Source organism: Dunckerocampus dactyliophorus, chromosome 2 (assembly GCF_027744805.1).
Source record: "Dunckerocampus dactyliophorus isolate RoL2022-P2 chromosome 2, RoL_Ddac_1.1, whole genome shotgun sequence".
Classification (NCBI taxonomy): Eukaryota; Metazoa; Chordata; class Actinopteri; order Syngnathiformes; family Syngnathidae; genus Dunckerocampus; species Dunckerocampus dactyliophorus.
Window position 1 is genome coordinate 32,597,328 of NC_072820.1, and position 23,554 is coordinate 32,620,881.

General features: G+C 40.9%; 1 protein-coding gene across 3 annotated transcripts in view; it reads left to right on the forward strand.

Annotated features, from left to right (window-relative positions):
* LOC129177554 (SH3 and cysteine-rich domain-containing protein 2-like) overlaps positions 1-23,554 on the forward strand; it is a 45,798-nt gene continuing 22,244 nt past the window's right edge. The window contains exons 1-3 of one of the 3 annotated variants that reach the window (XM_054768797.1): positions 1-650; positions 19,464-19,845; positions 23,287-23,396. In XM_054768797.1, the coding sequence (XP_054624772.1) occupies positions 561-650; positions 19,464-19,845; positions 23,287-23,396 (582 nt within the window). In that variant the 5' untranslated portion in view covers positions 1-560. The remainder of the gene's footprint in view (positions 651-19,463; positions 19,846-23,286; positions 23,397-23,554) is intronic. The other 2 variants (XM_054768795.1, XM_054768796.1) reach the window with 2 other exon arrangements.

The window sequence follows — 23,554 nt, forward strand, 5'->3', positions numbered from 1 at the left end:
CAATTTTAATATAACTGCTAATTTGCTTACATTGAAGAACTAGTAAACAGCGATTTTAGAATTGTACACTTGGAAGGAGGCGTGGCTTTGCATAAAATACATAATCATCATAGTGGGCGTCAAGATATGAACGCATTTGTCACCAATCAGCAATGTACCGCCCACAAGCAATAAAGCCAACCAATTCCGATGCTTCTCATTACGCGTAGTTGGTCATCTGGACCAATCAGGACGGAGGATGATGTTGCGTCACTGGGAAATCAAAGTTGTTGTAGAGCGCGTCCGGGAGGAGATGAAATGTAGCCGGTGGATAACAGAAAGAAACCAGACAGCGAGTAGTGGAACCTTCCACGCTCCAGAATTGCCATAAATAAAGGGTTTATCATCTACAGCCATTAATGGAACGCTTTTGACTGGATATATCACACAAATAAGTTCCCAGATGAATTGAATCGACGGACTCCTAACGATGTTCATGTCGTCCCTCGCCTAGTTTTCCCCATTCATTTCTTGCAGTTTTGCCATCAAGCGAGGACTTTTTTTTTAAAATTCCACTCAAGATGACGGAAATCAGTGAGAAGGAGAGCGAGCCACAGCACCGGGACCTCCAACGACCACAAGCTACTGTGCCCAGCCAGCCGGAATCAAAGGTAACGCAACGCTTATGAGTGTGTAACACTACTGGTTCTCAAAGTGTGGCGCATGTATCACTCGTGGTGCGCGGGGATCTAATGGTACTCGGCAACACCTGAGACTTTATATAAAAATAGCATACTAAAGACTAGGGCTCATGTCACAAGGTCTTGTGATATTAAAACGTGACAATTTCTCTTTCAGTGAAGAAACGTTTATTGGGCACTAGCCCTGGGACGATAAAAGAAATCAATTAATTCATCACACAATAAAAATGAACTTGATCATTTTGGCATGAATGGAGTGAGCCCTTTTGTCAGTCGTACACGCTCTTTGTCTCGGTGGGTGGAGGTGGGGCCATAAGCATACACACAGTGCAGAAGAGTTTAACGTAGAATAAATTAAATTAGCGGATTGCAATATATTGTCATATATTTTTAAATATTTTTTCATTGTACTTTTCTTAAAAGTAATGTTAAAATCTTGTTTCGTTCTCGTAGACCCAATCTCGTGTTTCATTTCGTCTCGTGGACTGGGTGTCTACCAAAGACATATATACAGTAATTGTGCAAATACAAATGTAATCACTAAAAGGTTCTCCATATGCTTGCGGCTACAAGCCACATATTCAAAACTAAACTGTGCTGCTAAGTGAAGGTAGCAAAAACGATGGTACTTGTAAAGCAAAACTATTTTTGAGGTGTTATTTTGTTTGAAAAGCTTGTACCCTGTGGTTGTATTACCTTTGTGTGTTTTTAACAGCAAAAAAAATTGTGAGGCTACTTAGTCGTAGCAGCCACGGGTCTCACACAACTCGTTTAAGCTGCTTTAATCCTTACAAGTAGTTTGACCTTTACGGTTGCACTGTAAAGATCACATGATTCCTGCTGTCGATGCGTAATGTATGTGTGTTGAGTGCATGCACAACATTTCAAATCCAAAATGACCAAGAAGAAAACTCGCAAAATATCAATGACCTGCACTGATGAAATGAGCAAATCAATCAATACAAAGAAATAGAGTATGTTGGTGGGGTAAAATAAAACAAATCACTAAAGAAATAAAAGGTGCAAAGTCCACATTGGCATGGTCTTATAGCCGTGCAGCACGTGCGAACACTCGGGCAAATGTGTCTTTTATGTTACTGAAGTACTTGCTTCCAACTGCACTGTAGCACTATTTTTATTGATATGACTCTTTACTTCAAATAAACACCTGGTACTCTCTACAGTTGAGTAAATAATATGGAATGAATGACATATTTGAGGAGTATTCAACGTCATTATTCTGAAAAACCTGCCGAAAATACAGATTTTTGTAATACATTTTGAGAAAATGTACAATTGCAAATTCTAGGTACTAACTCGACCTACAGCATGTTTGAGCATTGGCAGTAGCAGCAATGCACCTACAAATCACATTGAGGGTTTTTATTTTTTTGTCCCCTGCCACCCCTTCTTCCAGAACCCTCCATCAATGAGCCAAGCGTTCATGTTGTTGATGGCGGGCGTTGAGGTGCCCCCCGTGAATTTATGAGCCAATCCCATAGCAGATGTTTGCTGTGTCTATAACCGGCGGGCCAAGGTCATAATTCACAACAAATGGCCACCCTGGACTTGCTAATAACACAATAGGGTGTTATCTGTGTTATCCTCAGATTGTAGAAAGGATGCACAAGCAGAGTTTGAACTTCTTGACTGCTGCGCAAGTGTAAAAAGAAGTTAACCACTGCAGGAAACTAAACTATCCACTTTTGACTTGGGGTGAAGGCGCAGCATTCAAGAAAGTGGCAACTTCATGCATCAATTTAACATTCATAACTGAAGGTACAAGTGTAAAAATAAGTTAAGTATACATAATAATACTATTGTACTGTAAAGTAACTGCCTTTGCCACCCTTTGACAACAGCAAGTAGCGTATAAGGAAGGGGAGATGGAGCATTGATAGAAAGACGTGTTTTATTTGTGCATTGCACCTTTTCACCTTGTGTAAAAAGAAGCTAACCGCTGCATGATGAAGAAGAAGGCCGACAGCGTCACGTTTCTTTAAACTAAAATGAGATTTTGTGTACAGTGGAACCTTGGTCAGTGTCATTCATTCCTTCCAGAACGTCCCACTCTAACCGAAGCAGACGTTAACCGAATCCATTCTTCCCATAACAAATAATGTAAATCAAATTAATATGTCGGCCGCACGGTGGTGTAGTGGTTAGCACGTTGGCCAACACAGTAACAGCCTGGAGATTCTCGATTCGATTCTCCCCTGGGCATTTCTGTGTGGAGTTTGCATGTTCTCCCCGTGTGCGTGTGGGTTTTCTCCGGGTACTCCGGCTTCCTCCCACATTCCAAAAACATGCAGGTGAGGTTAATTGGCGACTCTAAATTGTCCATAGGTATGAATGTGAGTGTGAATGATTGTTTGTTTATACGTGCCCTACGATTGGCTGGCGACCAGTCCAGTACCCCGCCTCTCGCCTGAAGTCAGCTGGGATATTGTTTTTACATTATGATCTGTTTTTTTTTTTTTTATCTGTGTCTTCTACTTCATGTCCGTCATTTTTGCTTGCTTTTTTTTTCCAGTGTTGTTTTTCAATTTCAACTTCTTGGTATTCACTACCAATGGTTGTTTGTCTATATGTGCCCTGCGATTGGCTGGCTGTCGCCCGAAGTCAGCTGGGATAGGCTCCAGCATGCCCCCGCGACCCTAATGAGGAAGAAGCGGTATAGAAAATGGATGGATGGAAATTAATATGTTCCAGACAGCCAAAAATGTTCACACAAAACATGTTTTTATAGTTTTACATTTATAGTTTTACTGTATATGCAGGAGACAATTTCAAATGCATATAAATACATATAAATGATGAATGAAAAAGATAAATCAACATTTAAGTTACTTTTACTTTCAGTGAAGATGTGATTCTGTGACATGATGTGGCAGCGAGATCAACCACTACCGTCTTCCTATTTTGTCATGAGTTATTTATTGAATACAATAGTGTTTCTCACCTCCAATAACCCAAAATAGAGCCAAAGAAAATTGCAAGTGCCAGCAATCTGACAAAGAAGGTGATAAACACTATTGAATTCCAACAATAACTAATGACAAAACAGGAAGATGGTTGTTGTTGGTCTCGATGCCACATTGTGTCTTTTGGGAACATCTTCAATGTAGGTAAAAGTAACCTTTAACCTTTACATGTATTTAAAATTGTTTTATGCATGTTAAACTATATTTGTAAACTATAACAATGTGTTTTTGAGACACAACCACTGATGACATCATAGACAGGAAACGTTCGTAGCGGACGTCCGGTTCCCGTTGCCATTTTGTTTAGCTAGCTAATAGGATGCTAACAAGGAAGGATGTTGATGTGATGAAAATACATGAAGAACACAGTTGGACTCATGCAGTGTATTAACAACACAACAAGGCGCGCATCATATTGTATGCTAACCGGAGACTGACTGCAAACCAAGGCAAAATTGTGGCATCATTTTTCAACATTAACCGAGAAACACGCATACCGAGGTTCCACTGTACTTGATAAATTAATTACCTTTGCAGTATACGTCTCTACTTTTATTGATAGCGTCATTATTGTTGTCGAATAAACTGCGATTTCCGATGTGTTGACAAACTTGTTGTGAGTTCCCTATAGCTTGTGACTGGCTCCTGCCAAAGAAAGAGCTACTGTTTCCTCACTGACTCACAAGCTTCACAGTACTTAAACAATTAGTTGTACACCTGAAGTAAGGGAGATGTCACAAGATTAGAACATGGCCATTACGGTATTTATTTTATTTTATTTTTTTTACTTACTTTTCACTCACTAAACGAGCAAACAGTTCTTCTTTTACTATTGACAGCTTGAGCCATTTTGTACTGAGTAGGCAGGACAGAGATGCATGTGCCGCCCGGTTGTTATAAGTTCCGTTTCCTGTTCTGTGGTCATCATCACACTTTTCCCTCTTTTTTCACTCTTCATCAACCCTCACTCCCATCCCTCACGGTGTGTCTATTACGTCTGTAAGTGGACCCACCAGCCTCCTAAAGGACTTCCAATGGAGGTTGTGACAGCGGGATAAATTGCCCCCCCCCTCCCTTGCAGCCAAGGTGAAGGCTACCTAAATGTTATCACTGCTCCTAATGACGGACGCACACGCCCACTGAAGTTGTGCAGTGAGAAGGATGACGACAGGAAAGGGAGTGGAGTGCTCAGCGGGCTCGGCAGTAAATGCTGAGAAAGCATTCTGCATCTGTGCTCAGCTCCGCTCCACTGGGCCTTTTTAGCACAAGCCCATCACAGCCTCGGCCAGCACAGACGTTTTTATGAGGTGGACTTATGGCAAATTTTCCCTTCTACCCCCCCACTTCCCTCTTCACACTCAATTCCCTGACGTTTTCTCCCCCCTCCTCCTTGGCATCACTTCACGCTTAATCATCACACTCTTACCTAATATCTCCTCTTGCAATATACACTCCATTAGGTAGACCTCATATGATAAAGATATAAAGCCTGACTTGATGCATTGCGCTTTTTTACCAAACATTATAGTTTGTTTACATGCTAAAGGAGCTTCTGTAATTATAGCGCATATTGTACTGAGCAGCCAGGCTAGAGAGTTCTTCTTTTTCTGTTCTGTGGTCGCTATTGCATTTTCACTTATTGCTTGCTGGTACAGGACTTTCATATACATTTTGTGCATTAAAGATGCTAAAACTAATGCAATGTAGCACAAAATATGCTAAGCTATCTCAACAAAACATCAACGTCTTTGCTTTTGTGTTATAGGTGATACAGGTAATATCGGATAATATATCTCATTAACAATTACTGTATTACAGTCGTCGCTCGCAATATCACGGTTCGATTATCACTCCCTCGCTATATCGCAGGTTTTCAAAAACTGTATTCATTAATAGATCATCACTGTTTTGTGGTTAAATATGGTTTATTAGTAGTAAAAAATTAGCATATTTAAGCAAATTGTACTTATTGTTCTATTCTTGAACTAACTAAATGAACTGAAATACAAATACAAGGCAGAAGAAGCATTGTAATTGTGAATGTAGTACAGTACTGTATTCTACATTGGCCACTAGGTGTCGGTGTTCGGTGAGACAGACACCAGACCCACTAAGTTTCCCTAGGGAACACATTTATGGACACCACACATGGGAGGTAACATCGCCTCTACTCCATTCATTTTCAGTGGAAACTGCACGATAGGGCGAATATCGCTAGTCACCGTCCAGCCAAGTGACATGCGAAATCTGTGCATGTGAAAGTTTGTGCTTGTGCATGTCATCGTGCTCACGCTGACTTGCGACGCAATCCCAGATAGTTGAAACATTTTCAATCAATCAATCAATCAACCAATCAGTGGGAGTTTCATTGATCAACTAATGAGCAGACTAGATGCTAATCTGTATGCTCTCGCGGTTAAACAGATTTCCCAGAGCTTTTTGGCATTTCTAAAAAAAAATATAAAGATATAACGAAAAAAGCAGCGGCATGGGAACTCGTTGGCGCCAGAGTAAACACATCAGGTAAGTTTACATTAATTTACACCGACAAGATCCAGTAGTAGCAAGAGTATTCGATCAACACCGTCCGCTTTTCTTCCTCTGAACTACTTTGATACCCCCAAATTCCCTCCACATCTGCCAGCCAATCAAAACCGTGTTGCCTCCCGTGTGCAGGGTTTACTACGTGTTGGCAATGAGTTTCGTGTGTGGCGCCCATTACTATGACGCTGCTCAAGCAGGAGTTGTATTTAGTCCTTACATGGCTTATTTACTCTTATTCTGTGTACTTTATCGGGTAATACGAGTGTAAAGCCATTTAAAACCACAAGGAAGTATACTGGACGTATGCTGTCCAAAATTTTTTTTATCTCATTTATTTCGAATATGTCTTATTTTCTCTGATTATTTCTACTATATTGGGTAATACAAATGTAAAAGTGACTATAGGAGTGTTATTCCATGTCTTCTTCTTATTATTATTATTTTAACATTATTATGACTGTAATAATGTTATTTTAACATTATTATGACTGTAATAATGTAAAAAGCATATTTAGAAGATCGTAAATAAGTTTTTTTATGCCATAACTACGAAAATATTCCATTTATTAATATTGAATCCTATTTGACGGAAATTTGTTGTTAAGTTTTTGGTAATGTGGTCTGCTGTCTGGTCAGGCTCCCTGAATTCACATGCAGTTTGGTCTGCCAGGCCCCACTTTGCGATGCTTTGAAGCATCCAATCTTAGTTCGCAGACGGTTCAACAGGATCCACTGCCGTTGGGGCAGATCATCTCCTTTGATGCCAACTCCCGGGTCCTGGATGTAGCGATGGATACGTGTGCATGGCGGGATTTTAGTCTGCTTGGGGGCGACACTGTCGTGGTGGTGTTGTGCAGAATGTGCCATTCGTTTCTCAGGGCCTTTCTGGCTAGGGCAAGAGTAGCAGCCTACTGTTGGAGGGTTAGGGCAGCCAGTTATGGTCCGAAGGCTGTTGTTTATAACAACGTCAACCTTCTTGACATGAGGGCTTCCACACCAGACTGGAGCACAGTATTCAGCTGCGGAGAAGACCAGGCGCTTGCGTGGCTATTTGTAGCACCTTGGCAGAGACACCCTAGCTAGTGCCCGCGGCACACCAGATTAGTGAGACCTTTGAAGACACTTTAGCCATCACTTCTTTATGATGTTGTTTGAAGGAGAGTGTTCTGTCCAAATGTACGCCAAAGTACTTCGGGGCTTGCTGGAACTCCAGGCGCTTGTTGTTGATGAGTACAGTCAGTTACCTTTTGGCTTCTCTGTTGTTGAGATTGTAGGCTGCTGTTACTGTATTGCCAATGTTGAGTTGTAGATGCCAGCTGCCTATCGGGCTGGGCGATATATCGATATGAACCATATCGTTCATATCGATATAGACTGGATTTGCGCTGTATCTCCCTCATCACTGCATGCAGGAGGAGGGAGAACGGGCAGAGCAGAAGCCCGACAGCTCAGTCGAAGCGACAGCATCTGCAGTGGAAGAATTCGTCAGCAAGGGAAAAGTAGTAGCACAGTAATGTGGAGGTACGTTGAATTCAGAGCATTAAAAAATATATATTTTTCACCACCTTAAAACTTGGCACAAACTCCAATACGAGGAATGCGTGAAGCTGTGCGCTGGCTGCACAACTCCTGCCACATCACAAAGCTCGCTTGCTTGATTTTCCTCTTGCATCCTCAAGAAAGCAAAAGCGAAGTAGTGTGCTATTATAAAGAGGTGTCCAATCAAATTGCTAAAGACATGATCCCCATTGCAACAGTGGAAAAAACAGATTTAAAAACCTGCCGAAAACATTACAACACTACAACACTACTCCAGCCTTCTCGTTCTCTTGATAACTGTCCTCAATATCCTGAATAAGTAGTGTCACCTGGTCCACTGTTGCCCGGCACTGAAAAAAGCAGGCCTGTTCTCGTAGAAGTTGGGGGTCCACCACTGGCTCGATGCGGCTGTGGTTCAACCTCTCCAAGATCTGGAATGGGACACAGAGAAGTGAGATTGGTCTGTAGGACTTCGGGTCTACAGCAGGTTTGTTCGACTTTGGAAGTGCTATGACTGCAGCTATGACCTCCTGAAACATACCGAGTAGAACGAACAGAGCCATGCAGTTTTATTTGCGGCCTAGTGGATCACAGACTCGGGGTGGATGTAGTCATGGCCTGGTGCCTTCCCTTGTTTTAGTTTGCTTATGGCCACCTGGAGCCCCAGCTGTTGACATCCACGCTGGCTGCCCTATACAGGGAAGATACCCTGTGTGATGTTGAGCGGCCAAAGTTCTTGTCTGCACCTGGGAAGCAGCTGTTCTTGATGAGCTGGGACCTGATGTGATTTGCTGGGGGCCGATGTTGTTCTGCCTGTCAGCTGGTTGATTGTCCACCACGCATTGCGACTGGAGTGGGTGAAATCCATTGACTCCACGACTTCGATCCACCTTATCCTCCAGCTTCTGCAGGAGTGCTGTTGCAGACTTGTCTGATTCTTTGCTGGAGCTTGCCTGCTGATGGACATGCAGGAGATGGCTGCACTCTGCATCCCACCCTGGGATGTAGGTTGCATTGTAGCCACGGGGGATGTTTTTTCTTGCTGCCCCAAGGAGTATTTCGCAGTAGGTTGCATATGCATTGTCCATATCGGCAGTGTCTGGGTCTGCGAGGCAGGCTGATTGTCTTTCTGTCTTCGCAGAAAACAACTGCCAGTTTGGCTTTCGGAAGTTCCATCTCCTGACAGGTTTCCCTGCTACCGGCTGCACCAGAGATGGGACTTTTAGATGGACAGTCGATGGTGTGAGTGAGGGAACCTTTCCAGAACCCGCCTCTCCGGCTTTGGGCTTCTACTGTGATATACTGCAGAGGCCAAGTCTGGTTGGTGTATGTATTCCAGTGTGCAGAAAAGAAGATCGGGGGTTCTTTTGGGTCAAACAGCAGCAATACATTGGTGGTGGAGGCCCACTGGCTTAGTGTCTCTTCGTTTGGTGAGACACTGTGTGTTGGCAGTTGAAGTCCCCTGCGTAGATGGCGGGTGCAGGTGTGGGTGCAGGTGCCAGTGGGAGAGATGCCATGGTCAGCATTGATGATGGAGGCTTATAAATGTTGACAACCGATGTCCTGCACTTTAGTCAACAGCCATTCGATGTTCGAGCCTGCTGGAGACTGGCCAGTGTCTATCCAGCCAATGTCATTCCTGACAAAGGTTGCAAATCTATGCTGTTAGCTGTAGCTGGACCCAGCAAGTTGGAAACCGAGCAGTTTGAGGATGCTTCTCTGTGGGAGTCAGCGAGGTGGTGGGTGACTTCCAGTTTGGCGATAAGTGATGCCCTCAACATTAAGCTGGAGTACTGGCAGAACCTGGTGCTCGATGGTTGGGATGGCCGCACATTCCGATCCAAACGAGCAATGTTTCCCCGACCACTTCCGCCCCGGTCTGCCAGCTGGGTGATGACTTGTTGGCGACATTGGTTTCACAAACTGGTCTGGCGCCATGTCTTATTACTCAAAGAGGAGGTGGCGTGAAGGCTGTCGTCATCTATTGTCGTCATCCATTATATATACTGTAGTCATAAACATTGGTTTGATATGTTTTTATGAATTTAGTTAGACTTTATAAGGACAAAAATGCTTCCCCACCCCTGCTTTGTTTTATAAGTGGGTCAAAATACAGTATTAGAAATGGTTTTTCTTCTTTATTTTGTCCATCTCTTCTCGTTTGCATCTTTATTTTCTCAATCTATGCAGCCAGGTAAAGCAAATAAAATGCAAATACCTACCAATTCATTCTCTGTGGAAAAAGAGCTTTGCTTATGCTGGAGTGACTGGCTGATAGCTGCATAAAAGGTGATGTTTCTCTTTGAGCCGCCGTCCCCGCAGATGTCACATCAAGTGGGTTCGCGAGAAGTGCACAAGTGCAGCGCATGAATGCAACTTCTCCAAGGATAAAAGTGGGGGAAAAAAGAGAGCTACTGTGCCACAGCAGTCGCTGTGGACAAGGACTCTTGTTTATCACCATTAGCAGGGCGCTACTTGTCCTCTGACCAAGAGAGATATGCTTGTGTGTGTCTCCTGGACATGTGCTGCAACATAAAACGGATGATAAGATGTCAGGCGATGTGATATTTACATCCACAGAGGAGAGGTGGTGATGCTTTAAATTAATGATGAGGTGAATTTTCGGCCTTGATTGAGGTCCAGATCATTACTATACAAATAAAGCTACTAATAATTAGGGGCGCACGATAATTATCAGACTGATAAGTATTGGGTCAAAATGAGGGAATTCCCTGTGATTGGCTGGCGACCAGGCTGGCTGGTGTACCCCGCCTCTCGCCCAAAGTCAGCTGGGATAGGTTCCAGCATACCCCCGCGACCCTAATTAGGATAAGCGGCATAAAAAATTGATGGATGGATAGAGGGAATTATGATGTGATGTTGATAAATCCAAAACATTAAATAAATAAATTAATTAATACATTAATAAGAAGATAAAAATAGCTCAGATAATCGATAATTTCAAAAAAGGCTCCAATGAGGCGAAATTACCAGTACTGTCCGGGTGAGCAAATCAAGCATGCCTTTTTTCTCCTGCTTGTGACGTTAACGGCCTGTCGTAACTTCCCCTGAGCTTACTTATGAACAAACCCTGTGAGCACACAAAAAAACCTTATCAGCCACCTCAAACGCCAGCAAAGCTACAACGCCTGTGGCTTATTGTGCCATGTCGTTTGAAAAGTGCAAAAGGTGTCCAGCAAGTGTCCATTCTGGACGACATATATCCGGACAATCTAACATTGTTTAAAAGGTAATCAATCGATTGAATCAATACTAAGAAATAAAAGATTGGATTTAAGCACGGCAGGCTTTGTTTGGATGTCTAGATAGATAATAATACATCATAATGATAATACAACATAATAGTAATATAGTATTCATATTTAACTCATCTGTCCTTATTTGAAACTATTTTTAAGTGACATTTATAGGGACAATATGCAAAGTAAAGACGTTTTATATGCCTCTAGACTGTAGTTTACGGTCCAGTAGCAGTGACGCTAAGGGAAGTCATCGCCCAACGTGTGTATTCTTGCTAGTGCTAGTTGCTGCACTGTTCTTTCAAATGTCTGCTCTAATCAGGAGGATTATCAGTACAAAAAAGCCTCTGCTGCCATCGGCCAGTACAGGTGAGAAGGTTTCAACACCTAATTGAAGATACCATACCACATTCATTTGCTGAGGAATTTGCATAATGTCCCTCACCCTTGGGTGCAAAGTGCACGTTTGGATTGCTCTATTTAAAGTAAATAATTCATCATAGTAAGCTATACCACCCTCTGTTCATCCTGATTTTGCATTGCATTTTTAACTATTTTTTTGTACTCTGATTATTTATTCTTAAGCAGTATTTCGGCGTTATTAATAATTTCTACCTGATTCCCTTACAAAAAACAACAGGAATCAAGGAAACTTCACCTGCATTGTCCAGGGCCCAGGTATTTATTTCACGGTCACGCTGGTTGAATTTTTGGCTAAAAACTTACTGAATCGATTTAAAGTTACTGAATCGTTTCGGATTGTATCGTTGTAAATGAACCAATATCGTCCTTGAATCATATCAGCAACCACGAATTGTGATACGAATCAAATCGTTATTAAAATGAATCGTTACACCCCTAGTAAACGTATGTTTTAAAAAAGTATGTTTTCAATATTTTTAACTTCAAAATAATTTAAAAAAGCAAGGCTGTACTGTATATTAAATATTTTAATGCCATTTTCACAAGGCATTTGCAATCCACCAGTTGGTCAGTAATCAGTAATATATGCCATAATAATGTTGAACACTATATCAATAATAATAACAATATTCATTTTTAAAAAGCAGCACGTTGACTTTATGCTTCACCATAAATGTCAGCTTTACAGATGCCATGTCTTCCTTACATGCTTTGTACTGTATGTTGTCTATGTGTTGACATGTATGACGTCTGCCACGTCATATGGTGGTATCAGTCATAGTAATGATAACTACTGCCACCTACATACTGGAGGAGGTGTCTACTCAAGGTATGGTGTTTATGTACTCAAATGGACGATGCCACTATTGGAGGAAATATGAGGCAGTCTGTTCTGCCTAGCAACCCTTTCATAATTGTCACATTTTCTTTTTCCCTTCATTGCCGTTTTGAAATGCATTTCCATTCATCTCAATAGAAAATTGCTAAACTGACAACGTACATAATTCAAAAGCTACTTCCGAGTTCCAGAAAAAAAATGATTTTTGTTCTGAGCATTTGCATAGAAAGGTCGTCAGAGAGGTCGCGCTCTGCTCTGGCCTAACGAGGGCCTCAGCTGGCGTGGCGCCTAATGAGGTCACCTTTGATATAAAGCTCTGGTTTCGGCCTAATCACGTTCACATTGCGATCCGCTCCAGACACAATGTGAGAACCATCCTGCAGCACTTACATGTGCAAGAAGAAGACCCTGTGATGCTAGTCCCTACAAATACGTCCCACCTGGAGGCATGCAACCATAAACCGCCACCCCCTAATAGAAAAGGATAATTTGTTTGAAGATGTCTCCCTGGTCATGGCAGCAGGATGACTTTTTGCCTCGGCTCTCCTCACACACTCACTATTCAATCATTAATTTATCCCAGCATTCCTCACAACAGCCTATTTATAGAAGCCTTGGGCAAAGTCTATGTGCTCATTTTAAAACATACTCAAGAACAAAGCTCCTCACTGTGACATTTATATTTCACCGTTTTAATATTTTAGAATTCAGTTTTTTACCTTTTCCACTTATTTTACCAGCATAGAGTGTGTGCTATTTGGGTTAGTGAATAAAATGCAAAAATCCTTACATTTATTGATGCAATGCATCATTGGCCCATTTTTTCCAGTAATTGAGAAAAGGATGTAGCTAACTTTTCTAATGGGGTGTCAGCCTCAGCACATATTGCTACTAAATCTTCAACAAACTGTAATGCCCGTCCATGTGATTAAGGAAGATGGAGTCACAGATGTAATTCCAATCGCATTGCTAATGTAAGATATTTAATGACGCCCTTATTTTGTTTACACAATTACAACAATGACAAATGTGACAAAGAGCGCTCATATTTTGAAAGCCGGAATGTGTTGTGTGTCGATAAACGTGCCTCTCGTCTTTTTTCACTCAGAACCTGCACGTCGTCAGTGGGAAATGTAAAATGGTCCTTACATTAAAGCAGTCAAACACAACACAGTGGAAAATATACTCATCCAGCCTGAGTCACACACACACATGTGCGCGCACACCCCCAGCTGCACTTGCTAAACTAAGCCCACTAGCTTCCATTCATGCTACGTAACAAAGGAGTTTCCAAGGTTTTTTTTTCCCCCAAAATATTTTTTTTAATACATATATAGGCCACACTTGTCTATAAGCCCCAGGTGTCCACATTGTAACATGGAATATTTACACAGAAAGGCGCACTATAAACCTTGCAAGCCTACCTATACTCGATGTTCCCAGCTTCACTCGTTCGTGCCAATGAGTGAGACGTGAGATGCTGTTTTTCCAGCTGTCGCTGTAGTAATTCTACACTTGATCAAACTTACTTAAGATTTGTCAGATCAAAACACGATCACTGCGTAAGCTTTCAAAACGTGATACTAGTGTCCACTTCACTATTTCCTAAATCTGCACTCTAAGCATCATAGCAACTGTTGTTCTTTTAGCCATAAATGAGTCGCATCATTGTTTATACCACACGGTTCGAAGCATGCGAAAAAAGTGGCGGCTTCTCGTGCGGAATTTACGGTAATTGGAAGAGAGGCTGTTGATAAATAATTTTTAGCAATTTTTAAACTTCAATAATGATTTGCATTGCATGAGAAAGTTGGAAGGAAAACACATCGGCCATTTATTACAAGTACAGTGGTGTAAAAAGTGTTTGACCCCTTCCTGATTTGTTATTTTTTGCATGTTTATCACAGTTAAATGTTTCAGGTCATAAAACGAATTTAAATATTAGTCAATGACAACACAACTGAACACAAAATGCAGTTTTCAAATGAAACTTTTTATTATTCAGGGAGAAAAAAATCCAAACTTACATGGCTCTGTGTAAAAAAGTGATTGCCCCCTAAGCCTAATAACTGGTTGGGCCACCCTTAGCAGCAACAACTGCAATCAAGCATTTGCGATAACTTGCAATGAGTCTCTTACAGCGCTGTGGAGGAATTTGGCCCACTCATCTTTGCAGAATTGTTGTAATTCAGCCATATTGGAGGGTTTTTCAGTATGAACCACCTTTTGAAGGTCATGCCACAGCATCTCAATAGGATTCAGGTCAGGACTTTGACTAGGCCACTACAAAGTCTAGGCCAGTCCGAAGTATTAAATTTGTTTTTCTTCAGAGGTGGACTTGCTGTTGTGTTTTGGATCATTGTCCTGCTGCAGAACCCAAGTTTGTTTCAGCATGCGCTCACAAACAGATGGCCGGACATTCTCCTTCAGAATTCATGGTTCCATTTATCACAGGAAGTCTTCCAGGTCCTGAAGCAGCAAAACAGCCCCAGACCATCACACTACCGCCACCATATTTTACTGTTGGTATGATGTTCTTTTTCTGAAATGCAGCGTTACTTTTACGCCAGATGCAATGGGACACACACCTTCCATAAAGATAAACCTTTGTCTTGTCAGACCACAGAGTATTTTCCCAAAGGTCTTGGGGATCATCAAGATGTTTTCTGGCAAAATTGAGACGAGTCTTAATGTTCTTTTGTTCTTTTCGTCTTGGTACTCTACCATGCAGGCAGTTTTTGCCCAGTGTCTTTCTTATGGTGGAGTCATGAACACTGACCATTTGTCGCTGTGCTACTGTTACATTGCAGAAAGTGTCATTTCCTGTGCTGTGGTCATCATCACACTTCTTTTATGCAGAATGTCTGCAATGTTTGTGGAATATGTTGTCACTGTGGCCATATTGCACTGAGCAGCCAGTACAGACATGTGTAACACTTTAGTCGTTCTGTTACTTCTACGTCACAATATTTCCTGTTCGATGGTTGCCATCACATTCTTCCTCTTTTGCAGAATGTCCACCATCTTTGTGGAATATGTTGTTGTTGTGGCCTTATTGCACCAAGCAGCCAGGACAGACACGTGTAGCGCTTTTGTTACTCTGTTACTTTTACGTTGCAGTATTTCCTGGTTTATGGTTATCATCACATTTTTCCTTCAATCCATCCATTCCATTGTCTTCCACTTATCCGGGTCCGGGTCGCAGGGGCAGCCGTCTCGGTAGCGAAGTACAGACTTCCCGGTCTCCAACCACCTCTTCCAGTTCCACCAGGAAGACACCAAGGTGTTCCCAGGCCAGCTGTGAGACATAATCCCTCCAGTGTGTCTTAGCTTTGCCCCGGGGCCTTCTCGCGGCTGGGCATGCCCAGAACACCTCACCAGGGAGGCGCCCGGGAGGCATCCGGACTAGATGGCCGAGCCACCTCAACTGGCGCCTCTTGATGTGAAGGAGCAGCGGCTCTACTCTGAGTCCCTCCCAGATGACTGAGCTCCTCACCCTATCTCTTAGGGTGAGTCCAGCCACCCTACGAAGGAAACTCATTTCCACCGGTTGTATCCGCCATCTCTTTCTTTCAGTCACATTTTTCCTCTTTTGCAGAATGTCCACCATTTTTGTGGAATATTTTGCCATATTGTACTGAGCAGCCAGTACAGACATGTGTAGCGCTTCTGTTACTCTGCTACTCCTATGATGCAATCAGTTAAATTTCCTGTGCTGTTGTCATAATCATGTTTTTTCCTGTACTACAAAAAAGGTCATTCAGGATAATTCATAATGCCACTTACAGAACATATAGAACATACAAACCCTTCATTCCTTAAATCACAATTATGAAAATTTGCTAATCTGGTAAACTTCTGGTAGACTAACAGTTAAAATTATGCACAAAGCAAACAATAGCCTGCTACCCAAAAATAAAAAATAATTCTTTTCAACAAGGGAGGAGAAATATGACCTTAGGAAAAAATTTAACTTAAAACACTTACATGCGAGAACGACACTAAAAACTTTCATTCTATCAGTATGTGGAATCAAATTATGGGATGGATTGAGTAAAGAACTCAAACAATCCACTAAAATGAGCAATTTCACGAAACAGTACAAGCATGTTTACAAAGTACAAGGAGGAAGAGTCCTGAACCACTGTGTACATACAATGCTATGTCTCAACACTCTTGCACTTACTACTAACTCGGCTGGGGGGACATATGGATATTGAAAAAATATCGATATTTACTTTAAGCACAATGTCAAAATATTTTTGACCACCTTAAAACTTGGCACAAACTCCAGTACGAGGAATGTGTGAAGCTCAGCACTCCTGTTGTGTTTGTCATGAAAGGAAAAGCAAAGTGGTCTGCTATTATAAAGTGATGTCCTATCACATTGCGAAGATATGGTCCCCGTTGCAACAGTGGAAAAAACAGCTTTAAAATCCTGCTGAAAACGATGGACTCACAATGTCCAACGAGCTTCGAAGTCACAATTATTGAGCACGACAATGTGTACCACAAATGTACAAGGAAGTCAGACAGTTGCTTAGCGTGATGCAGTTGACAGGTCGGTGTTGCTGGCACAAAATAAGGACATGCTTGTGTCTTCTAAAAATGTTGAAAAGTTTACCTAAAAATTACTGCTGTTCAATCGAAAGTATTTTTGAGTTGCTGACATTTTAAATTTCCTCTTAAACCGGGCACTCTTTCATATTTTGTTCTTTTGTTATTAGCTGAGTGTTTGAGCATAGCTAAAGGTTTGTTATAAAAAAAAATTATATTTGACTTTTTCTGTATTTATTTCAAAAAGAGAATGGCCTACTCTATTTTAGAGGCTTTTTTTACATAAGATTTGTTTATGTGCATCTTGCATGTAGCTGTTAAAATTTCAAAAAACATCTCCATGTTAAGTATTTAATAAAACAATTTAATTAAACAATGTAATAAAATATTTAAATAAAAAATAATTTAAAAAACAATTTAATAAAACAACTTGACACGCATATTTGGCTTTGATTTTGTCTAAACTCACTGTGCTTACAAAATATCGGGATATATATCGTATATCGATATTCAACCTAAATATATCGGAATATGAGTTTTGGTCCATATCGCCCAGCCATACTACTAACTCTTAATTTCTTAGGACTTCTTGAAATATTACATTGTTTGTACTGACTCATCATCCAACTATGTTTCTGTCAACTATTAACCTTTCATCAGTTATAATTATGTATTTATGATGACTGTTATATAATTGATTTACAGGGATTATAAACTTTGACTGCGATTGTACCACATTGTTATACTGCCTTATCATTTTCCTATGTATTTTAAAATTGGCAAAGAGTACATTTGGAATACAGGAAGTGAGCAAATGTATTGCATTTGATGTGAAACAGAGAACGGGTAGGATTAAATAAGCTTTGCTTCTTCTTACATTTTGGACATGTGGAACTGTGAATTGTACTATGCGATATATTCCAATGTAACTTGCATGTTCAAAATAAATTAAACCATTACCATTCGTCTTTTGCAGAATGTTAACCATGTTTGTGGAATATTTTGCTGCCTTAGCCATACTTTACTGAGCACCCAGTGCAGACACATGTAGTGCTTTTGTCACTCTGGTACTCCTGTGATGCAATACGTTCCATTTCCTGTTCTATGGTCATCATCACATTTTTCCTTTGTGCAGAATTTCCACCATCTTTGTGGAATATTTTGTTGCAATAGCCATATTTTACTGAGCACGCGGGACAGAGACACATCATATAATGGTGCTGCGAATCTGGTGAAATTTGGCATTAAGTTTCACAAAAATGTATTAACCTTTATGTGTTAACCTATGTCTATGGGGCCTCTGTACGTTTTTATAAGCTACTCCAATAGTCAGATAAGATACAAATGTAATTGAGTAGTATCCATTATTAAATGTGCCTCTCAGCCCAGAGACATCAATTGAAGAAAGCAGGCATTCATCTCCTGGTAGGAAAAGTTTTTTTATTTTAACTGGCAAAAAAATGGGTCAATGTAGACGACTATTCAGCACTCACACTAATTGGCATCTTTGAATGTGTAGCTCGGAGAGGAAGAAGAGCTACTTGCTCAATATTATTGATTGGACTTTTTCCACCGTGGGAGCGCGGGGATGGCGATTCAGTGGCTTTCAAGCAAAGCTCAAAGGTGCAATCAGCATGATGAGGACACATAAGGTCTAAAACATTGTATCCTGCAGTTCTGTATAACGGCCACTTTGTCCTCGTTCAGGCTGTTTCCTTGACGTACGAGACCTCAGAAGTTATTTCCACCATACTCCATCCCCTCGGCCTTTTTCATCATCAGCTCCTCTGTTTTTTTTATACAGACAGATTAAAAAAAAAAAAAAAAGAGTGAGCGAGCTGGATAAACACGTTGTCGAATGTGCATCAGTGACCGCACCAGATGCCAAGGTGCAGGCCACTCAATGAAAGCAATCAAACGTGAATTTAAAGGTATATTGATCGTTGTCCATTCGCTGTGGGTGGCAAATTTGTGAACTCGGGAAGTGGAGGGGAGTGTAACTGAGTGATGGAAGATGGAAGATCAGAAACAAGCCTGACTGAGCAAGGACACTCAAAAGGGTTACAGCGTATTTTAGGATGAAGGTGTTCTAATACCGTTTATCCCCTCTAGCGGAACACCTGACCTTGTCCTCTGTGAAAACTGTCACTCATACATTATTCAGGGTCATATGAGTCTTTACATAATGAAATGTCTTTGTATTTCAACTTTTCACAACTTGAGGTCATACCCACTTCAAACAATCAGAAGTGAGAGGATATTCACATTTTTAAATTTAAAAAAAGTATTACTCGAATACCAAAATAGTTGGATAATCGATTAATCATCGATTAATTGTTGCTGCTCTATACTGGCACTTTTTTTTTTTTTTTACATCAGACCAAAAGTTGCCCAGTAAAAACCATATGTATGAAGTTGTAACACAGTCAAACTAAAATAAAATAAATCTTTTGTACTAAATTGTAATTTTGTTCTGCTGATATAATGTATAATTATATAATTTTTAGTTCATTTTAACAGAACAGAACCAGTCAAGTGTGACTATACCCTAATTTCTGACCAAAGTTCCATGAAGGTCTATGTTTTTTTTGTTGTTATACTCCAGAGTTTGCTAACACTGTTTCGGCTTGTTTTGCAGCTGCAGCGACTAAAGCGCTCCTTGTCCTTCAAATCAGTCATGCGCAGCAAGAGCGTGGACAACTTTTTCCAGCGTAGCAACGGTGAAGCACGGCCACCTTGCACGCTCATTATCCCCCCAGCTCCACCGCCGTTGCCTCCCCCGTGTTCAGAATCGCCCTTGGCCTACGAGCGATCGCCCTCCCTCTCACCGTCAGCCAGCCCCAACCCCTCTCTTACTGAGTCGTCCCACTCTCCGTCCATCAGTCCCTCGTTGTCTCTCAGCTCCAAGACTCTACCCAAGTCTCCTTGTCAGCCCACAGCACCACCCAAGACTCATTGTTTCCAGGAGCACGTCTTCCGCAGGCCGACCAGCTGTGAGCGATGCAAACATATAATCCAAGGTAATAGTTGCTTGACGTCATACATGAAGTCTTGCTTTTGTTGCATATTGCATTTCTAGTATTTTAGAACTTGTTTCCTCTTTGATTTTATTTTGCACATACGTTTTACTTCGGTACATATCACATATTACAATTCACAATGTCATATGTCCAAAAGGAGTAGGAATAAGCAGAGCTTATTCAATCCTACACCCTTTTCGTTTCAATTGCTAATACCGCAAATTCTGGTGTATAAGCCGCACCGGTGTATAAGATGCACCCACTAAATTTAGAGAGAGAAAAAAGATTTGTGGATATTGTAAGCTGCACCGGACTATAAGACGCAGTTGTTCACGTCATAAATTGGGATATTTAGTGCACAGAAAGATGTTAAACAGAAAGAGAACCAGAGAACAATAGAGAGCGTGGAGTGATTTTTGGTCCAGGACAAATTTTGCTTTATTCAGTATAGAAGTATTTCTTGCCACTGTTGTATATTTAGTAATATATACATTATATATATATATATATATATATATATATATATATATATATATATATATATATATATATATATATATATATATATATATATATATATATATATATATATATATACACACACATTGAAGATTATAGTATTCTAGATAGTATTCTGCACTGGTCACTAGGTGCCAATATTGATCGTGTAATGTCACACAAACACCAGACTTGATCGCCAGAACAACACGCTTTTATTGCAGGTTTGAATTACCTCACAACAGGCACAATAATCCCTAATAAAAACACGGGCTACTGTTGCGACCGTAACCCATGGCAAGCTGAAACTCAGTTCCGAACCACTGACGTCACTTCCTGTCCACCCGCCACTCAGTTTCCCCTGGAAAACATTTATAGTAACACACACAAGTATGAATCTTGTTTATGTCTTAAATGGCTTACAGGTGACTATAGGGGTGTTATTTCATGTCTAGAGGGCTCTAATAATGATAAAAATGTATTTAGAACGTTGTAAACAGGTTTTGTATGCTTAGTTCATACATTTTCTATGCCGCTTATCCTCACTAGGGCTTATCCTCACTAGGGGTATGCTGGAGCCTATGCCAGCTGACTTTGGGCGAGAGACAGGGTACACCCTGGGCTGGTCACTAGTCAATTGCAGGCACATATATTCACACACATTCATACCTATAGACAATTTAGTGTCGCCAATTAACCTGACATGCATGCACAGGCAGGGGGGACACGGGAGGGGGACACGGGGAGAACATGCAAACTCCACATAGAGATGCCCAACGGAGATTCGAATTGACTGTGTGGCCAAGATGCTAACCACTTGGCCACCATGCAATATTGATAATGAAGGAATGCCGCTTCGTGGAATTTCATTTATCACGGTCTGGTCTGGAACGTAAGGTTTGGATACTTTTTATATTGTATAAATTTGACTGTCAGTCTTCAAATTTGTCCATCTTCACAGTACTTTTGTATTTTTAGTGTCGTTTTTCATTTTCAATTTCCTGGCTTTCACTTTGAATTATTTTTTTCTTTCTCTTTGACTTAATGGCAGTGTTTCCTTACTGTTTTGATTTCCTCTGCATCCCCTTAAGGCATTAAAGCAGCACACTAGTTGGGTCTGAATGACTCTGCATGTCTTATATGAGTGATACATTGATAAAATTCCACATTCTTAGCCAGCAAAAGTCATTGAATGGATGTATCATGCCCAGCGCTAGATCACTTAAAGTTGTCATCAAGTAAGGATTTTCATAATCGAATGGGATTCGTCAGATTTTGTCCATAATCCACTACTGTTGTTGTTGGGGTTTTTTTGTTTTGTTTGTTTGTTTGTTTTTAAGAGCAGCGCTAATGGCGATCCTGACAAATAAACAGACTTTTTCCACCTCAAAGAAACAGGCTAAAACACCCAGATAAACAAATAAGCATGGTAGGTGTGCAACAACAGAACCTAAATTAACCTAAGTGACACAGAAAGCAAGACGAATGAAACTTAAACATACAGGCAGTTGCTGCCGGCACACATCGGAAAAGTGCACATAGAATCGGAACAACATGGCTTGAACAACAACAGCTTACCAAAACTCTGAGTTTGCAGCCTCATTTCTTGCATTAAAATTCACTGTTAGGATATAATGTAAAATGAAGTTGGCGTAACAGCCTTACGTGTTTTAAATCAAACACTTTTGGTTGTTGTCATGTCATATGTAAGAAATTGTGACACAAGTTGCTTTTCACTTTCAGGAGTCATCATTAACCTTTTCAAAATACTTCCACACTTTGGATGATTTTTTTAGTAGCCATTATGAACAAATAAGTCTGTCGATGTTGATGGTCTTCCTAGCATTCAAAGCAAGTGCTCAACTCAGCTCCTCTGGATTGTACCACTAAAGCGGGTGATTTTATAAATGTGTGGTAAATATATCTTCTGTTAAATGTCTGTTATACAGTACAGGCCAGAGGGTTTGGACACACCTTCTCGTTCAATGTGTTTTCTTTATTTTCATAACTATTTACATTGTCGATTCTCAAAACTTGGCTGCATGGTGGACAAGTGGTTAGCATGTTGGCCACACAGTCAGGAGATCGGGAAGACCTGGGTTCGAATCTCCGGTTGGGCATCTCTTTGTGGAATTTGCATGCATGCGTGGGTTTTCTCAGAGTACTACCGGTTTCCTCCCACATTCCAAAAACATGTATGCAAGGTTGATTTACAACTCTAAATTGTCCATAGGTATGAATGTGAGTGTGAATGATTGTTTGTTTATACGTGCCCTACGATTGGCTGGCGACCAGTCCAGTACCCCGCCTCTCGCCTGAAGTCAGCTGGGATATTGTTTTTACATTATGATCTGTTTTTTTTTTTGATCTGTGTCTTCTACTTCATGTCCGTCATTGTTGCTTGCTTTTTTTTTCCAGTGTTGTTTTTCAATTTCAACTTCTTGGTATTCACTACCAATTTAATTAAAACGTATGAGTGGTAAATTGATCAAATTCCACATTCTTAACATTCAAAAGTGTCGCGGGTATGCTGGAGCCTATCCCAGCTGTCTTCAGGTGAGAGAATAAAGCAATTAGTCCTGCCCATCTATACACATTGCAGTAATTTATCACTGAGCATTAGTTGTCTTCACTCTAATTTTAACGAAGCCCACCCATTCACCTTCAAACCTCTTGATGTTTGCATACTTTATTATCTTGGGGATTTGTGTTGTCTCGACCGATTTCACCCTGACAGGCCAAGCTACAAATCTCACTTCAGCCACTTTGTAATGAGATGGTTTAGCCGATGAATACTATTGAATGCAGGGCCGGCGTTCCACCTACGCAAACTCATAAATGTCTTGGGCATTGTTTCAGGTTCAACACTGCAGTGAGAATTGCGAATCTGACAAATGACAAATAGTGTTAGTCCAAGTCTTTGACAGTGTACTGCAATGACAGTCTGTATGCACGCAGGCAACTCCAAGCAAGGACTGCGTTGTAAAGCCTGCAAGCTGGCCACTCACCTCTGGTGTTCTTCTGAGCTCTCCCAGCAGCCCTGCATTGGCAAGGTAGGACGACCTTTCAGTGTGTATTATACAATATAATTTACTATATGCATCACTCAAACTGGTTCAAAGTCACCCAAAAGTAGCATATTTTCTACATGTTCAGTAAAATAGCATACTTTATATAATGTTTTATGATTTTTAAAGATTAAACCTAGTGT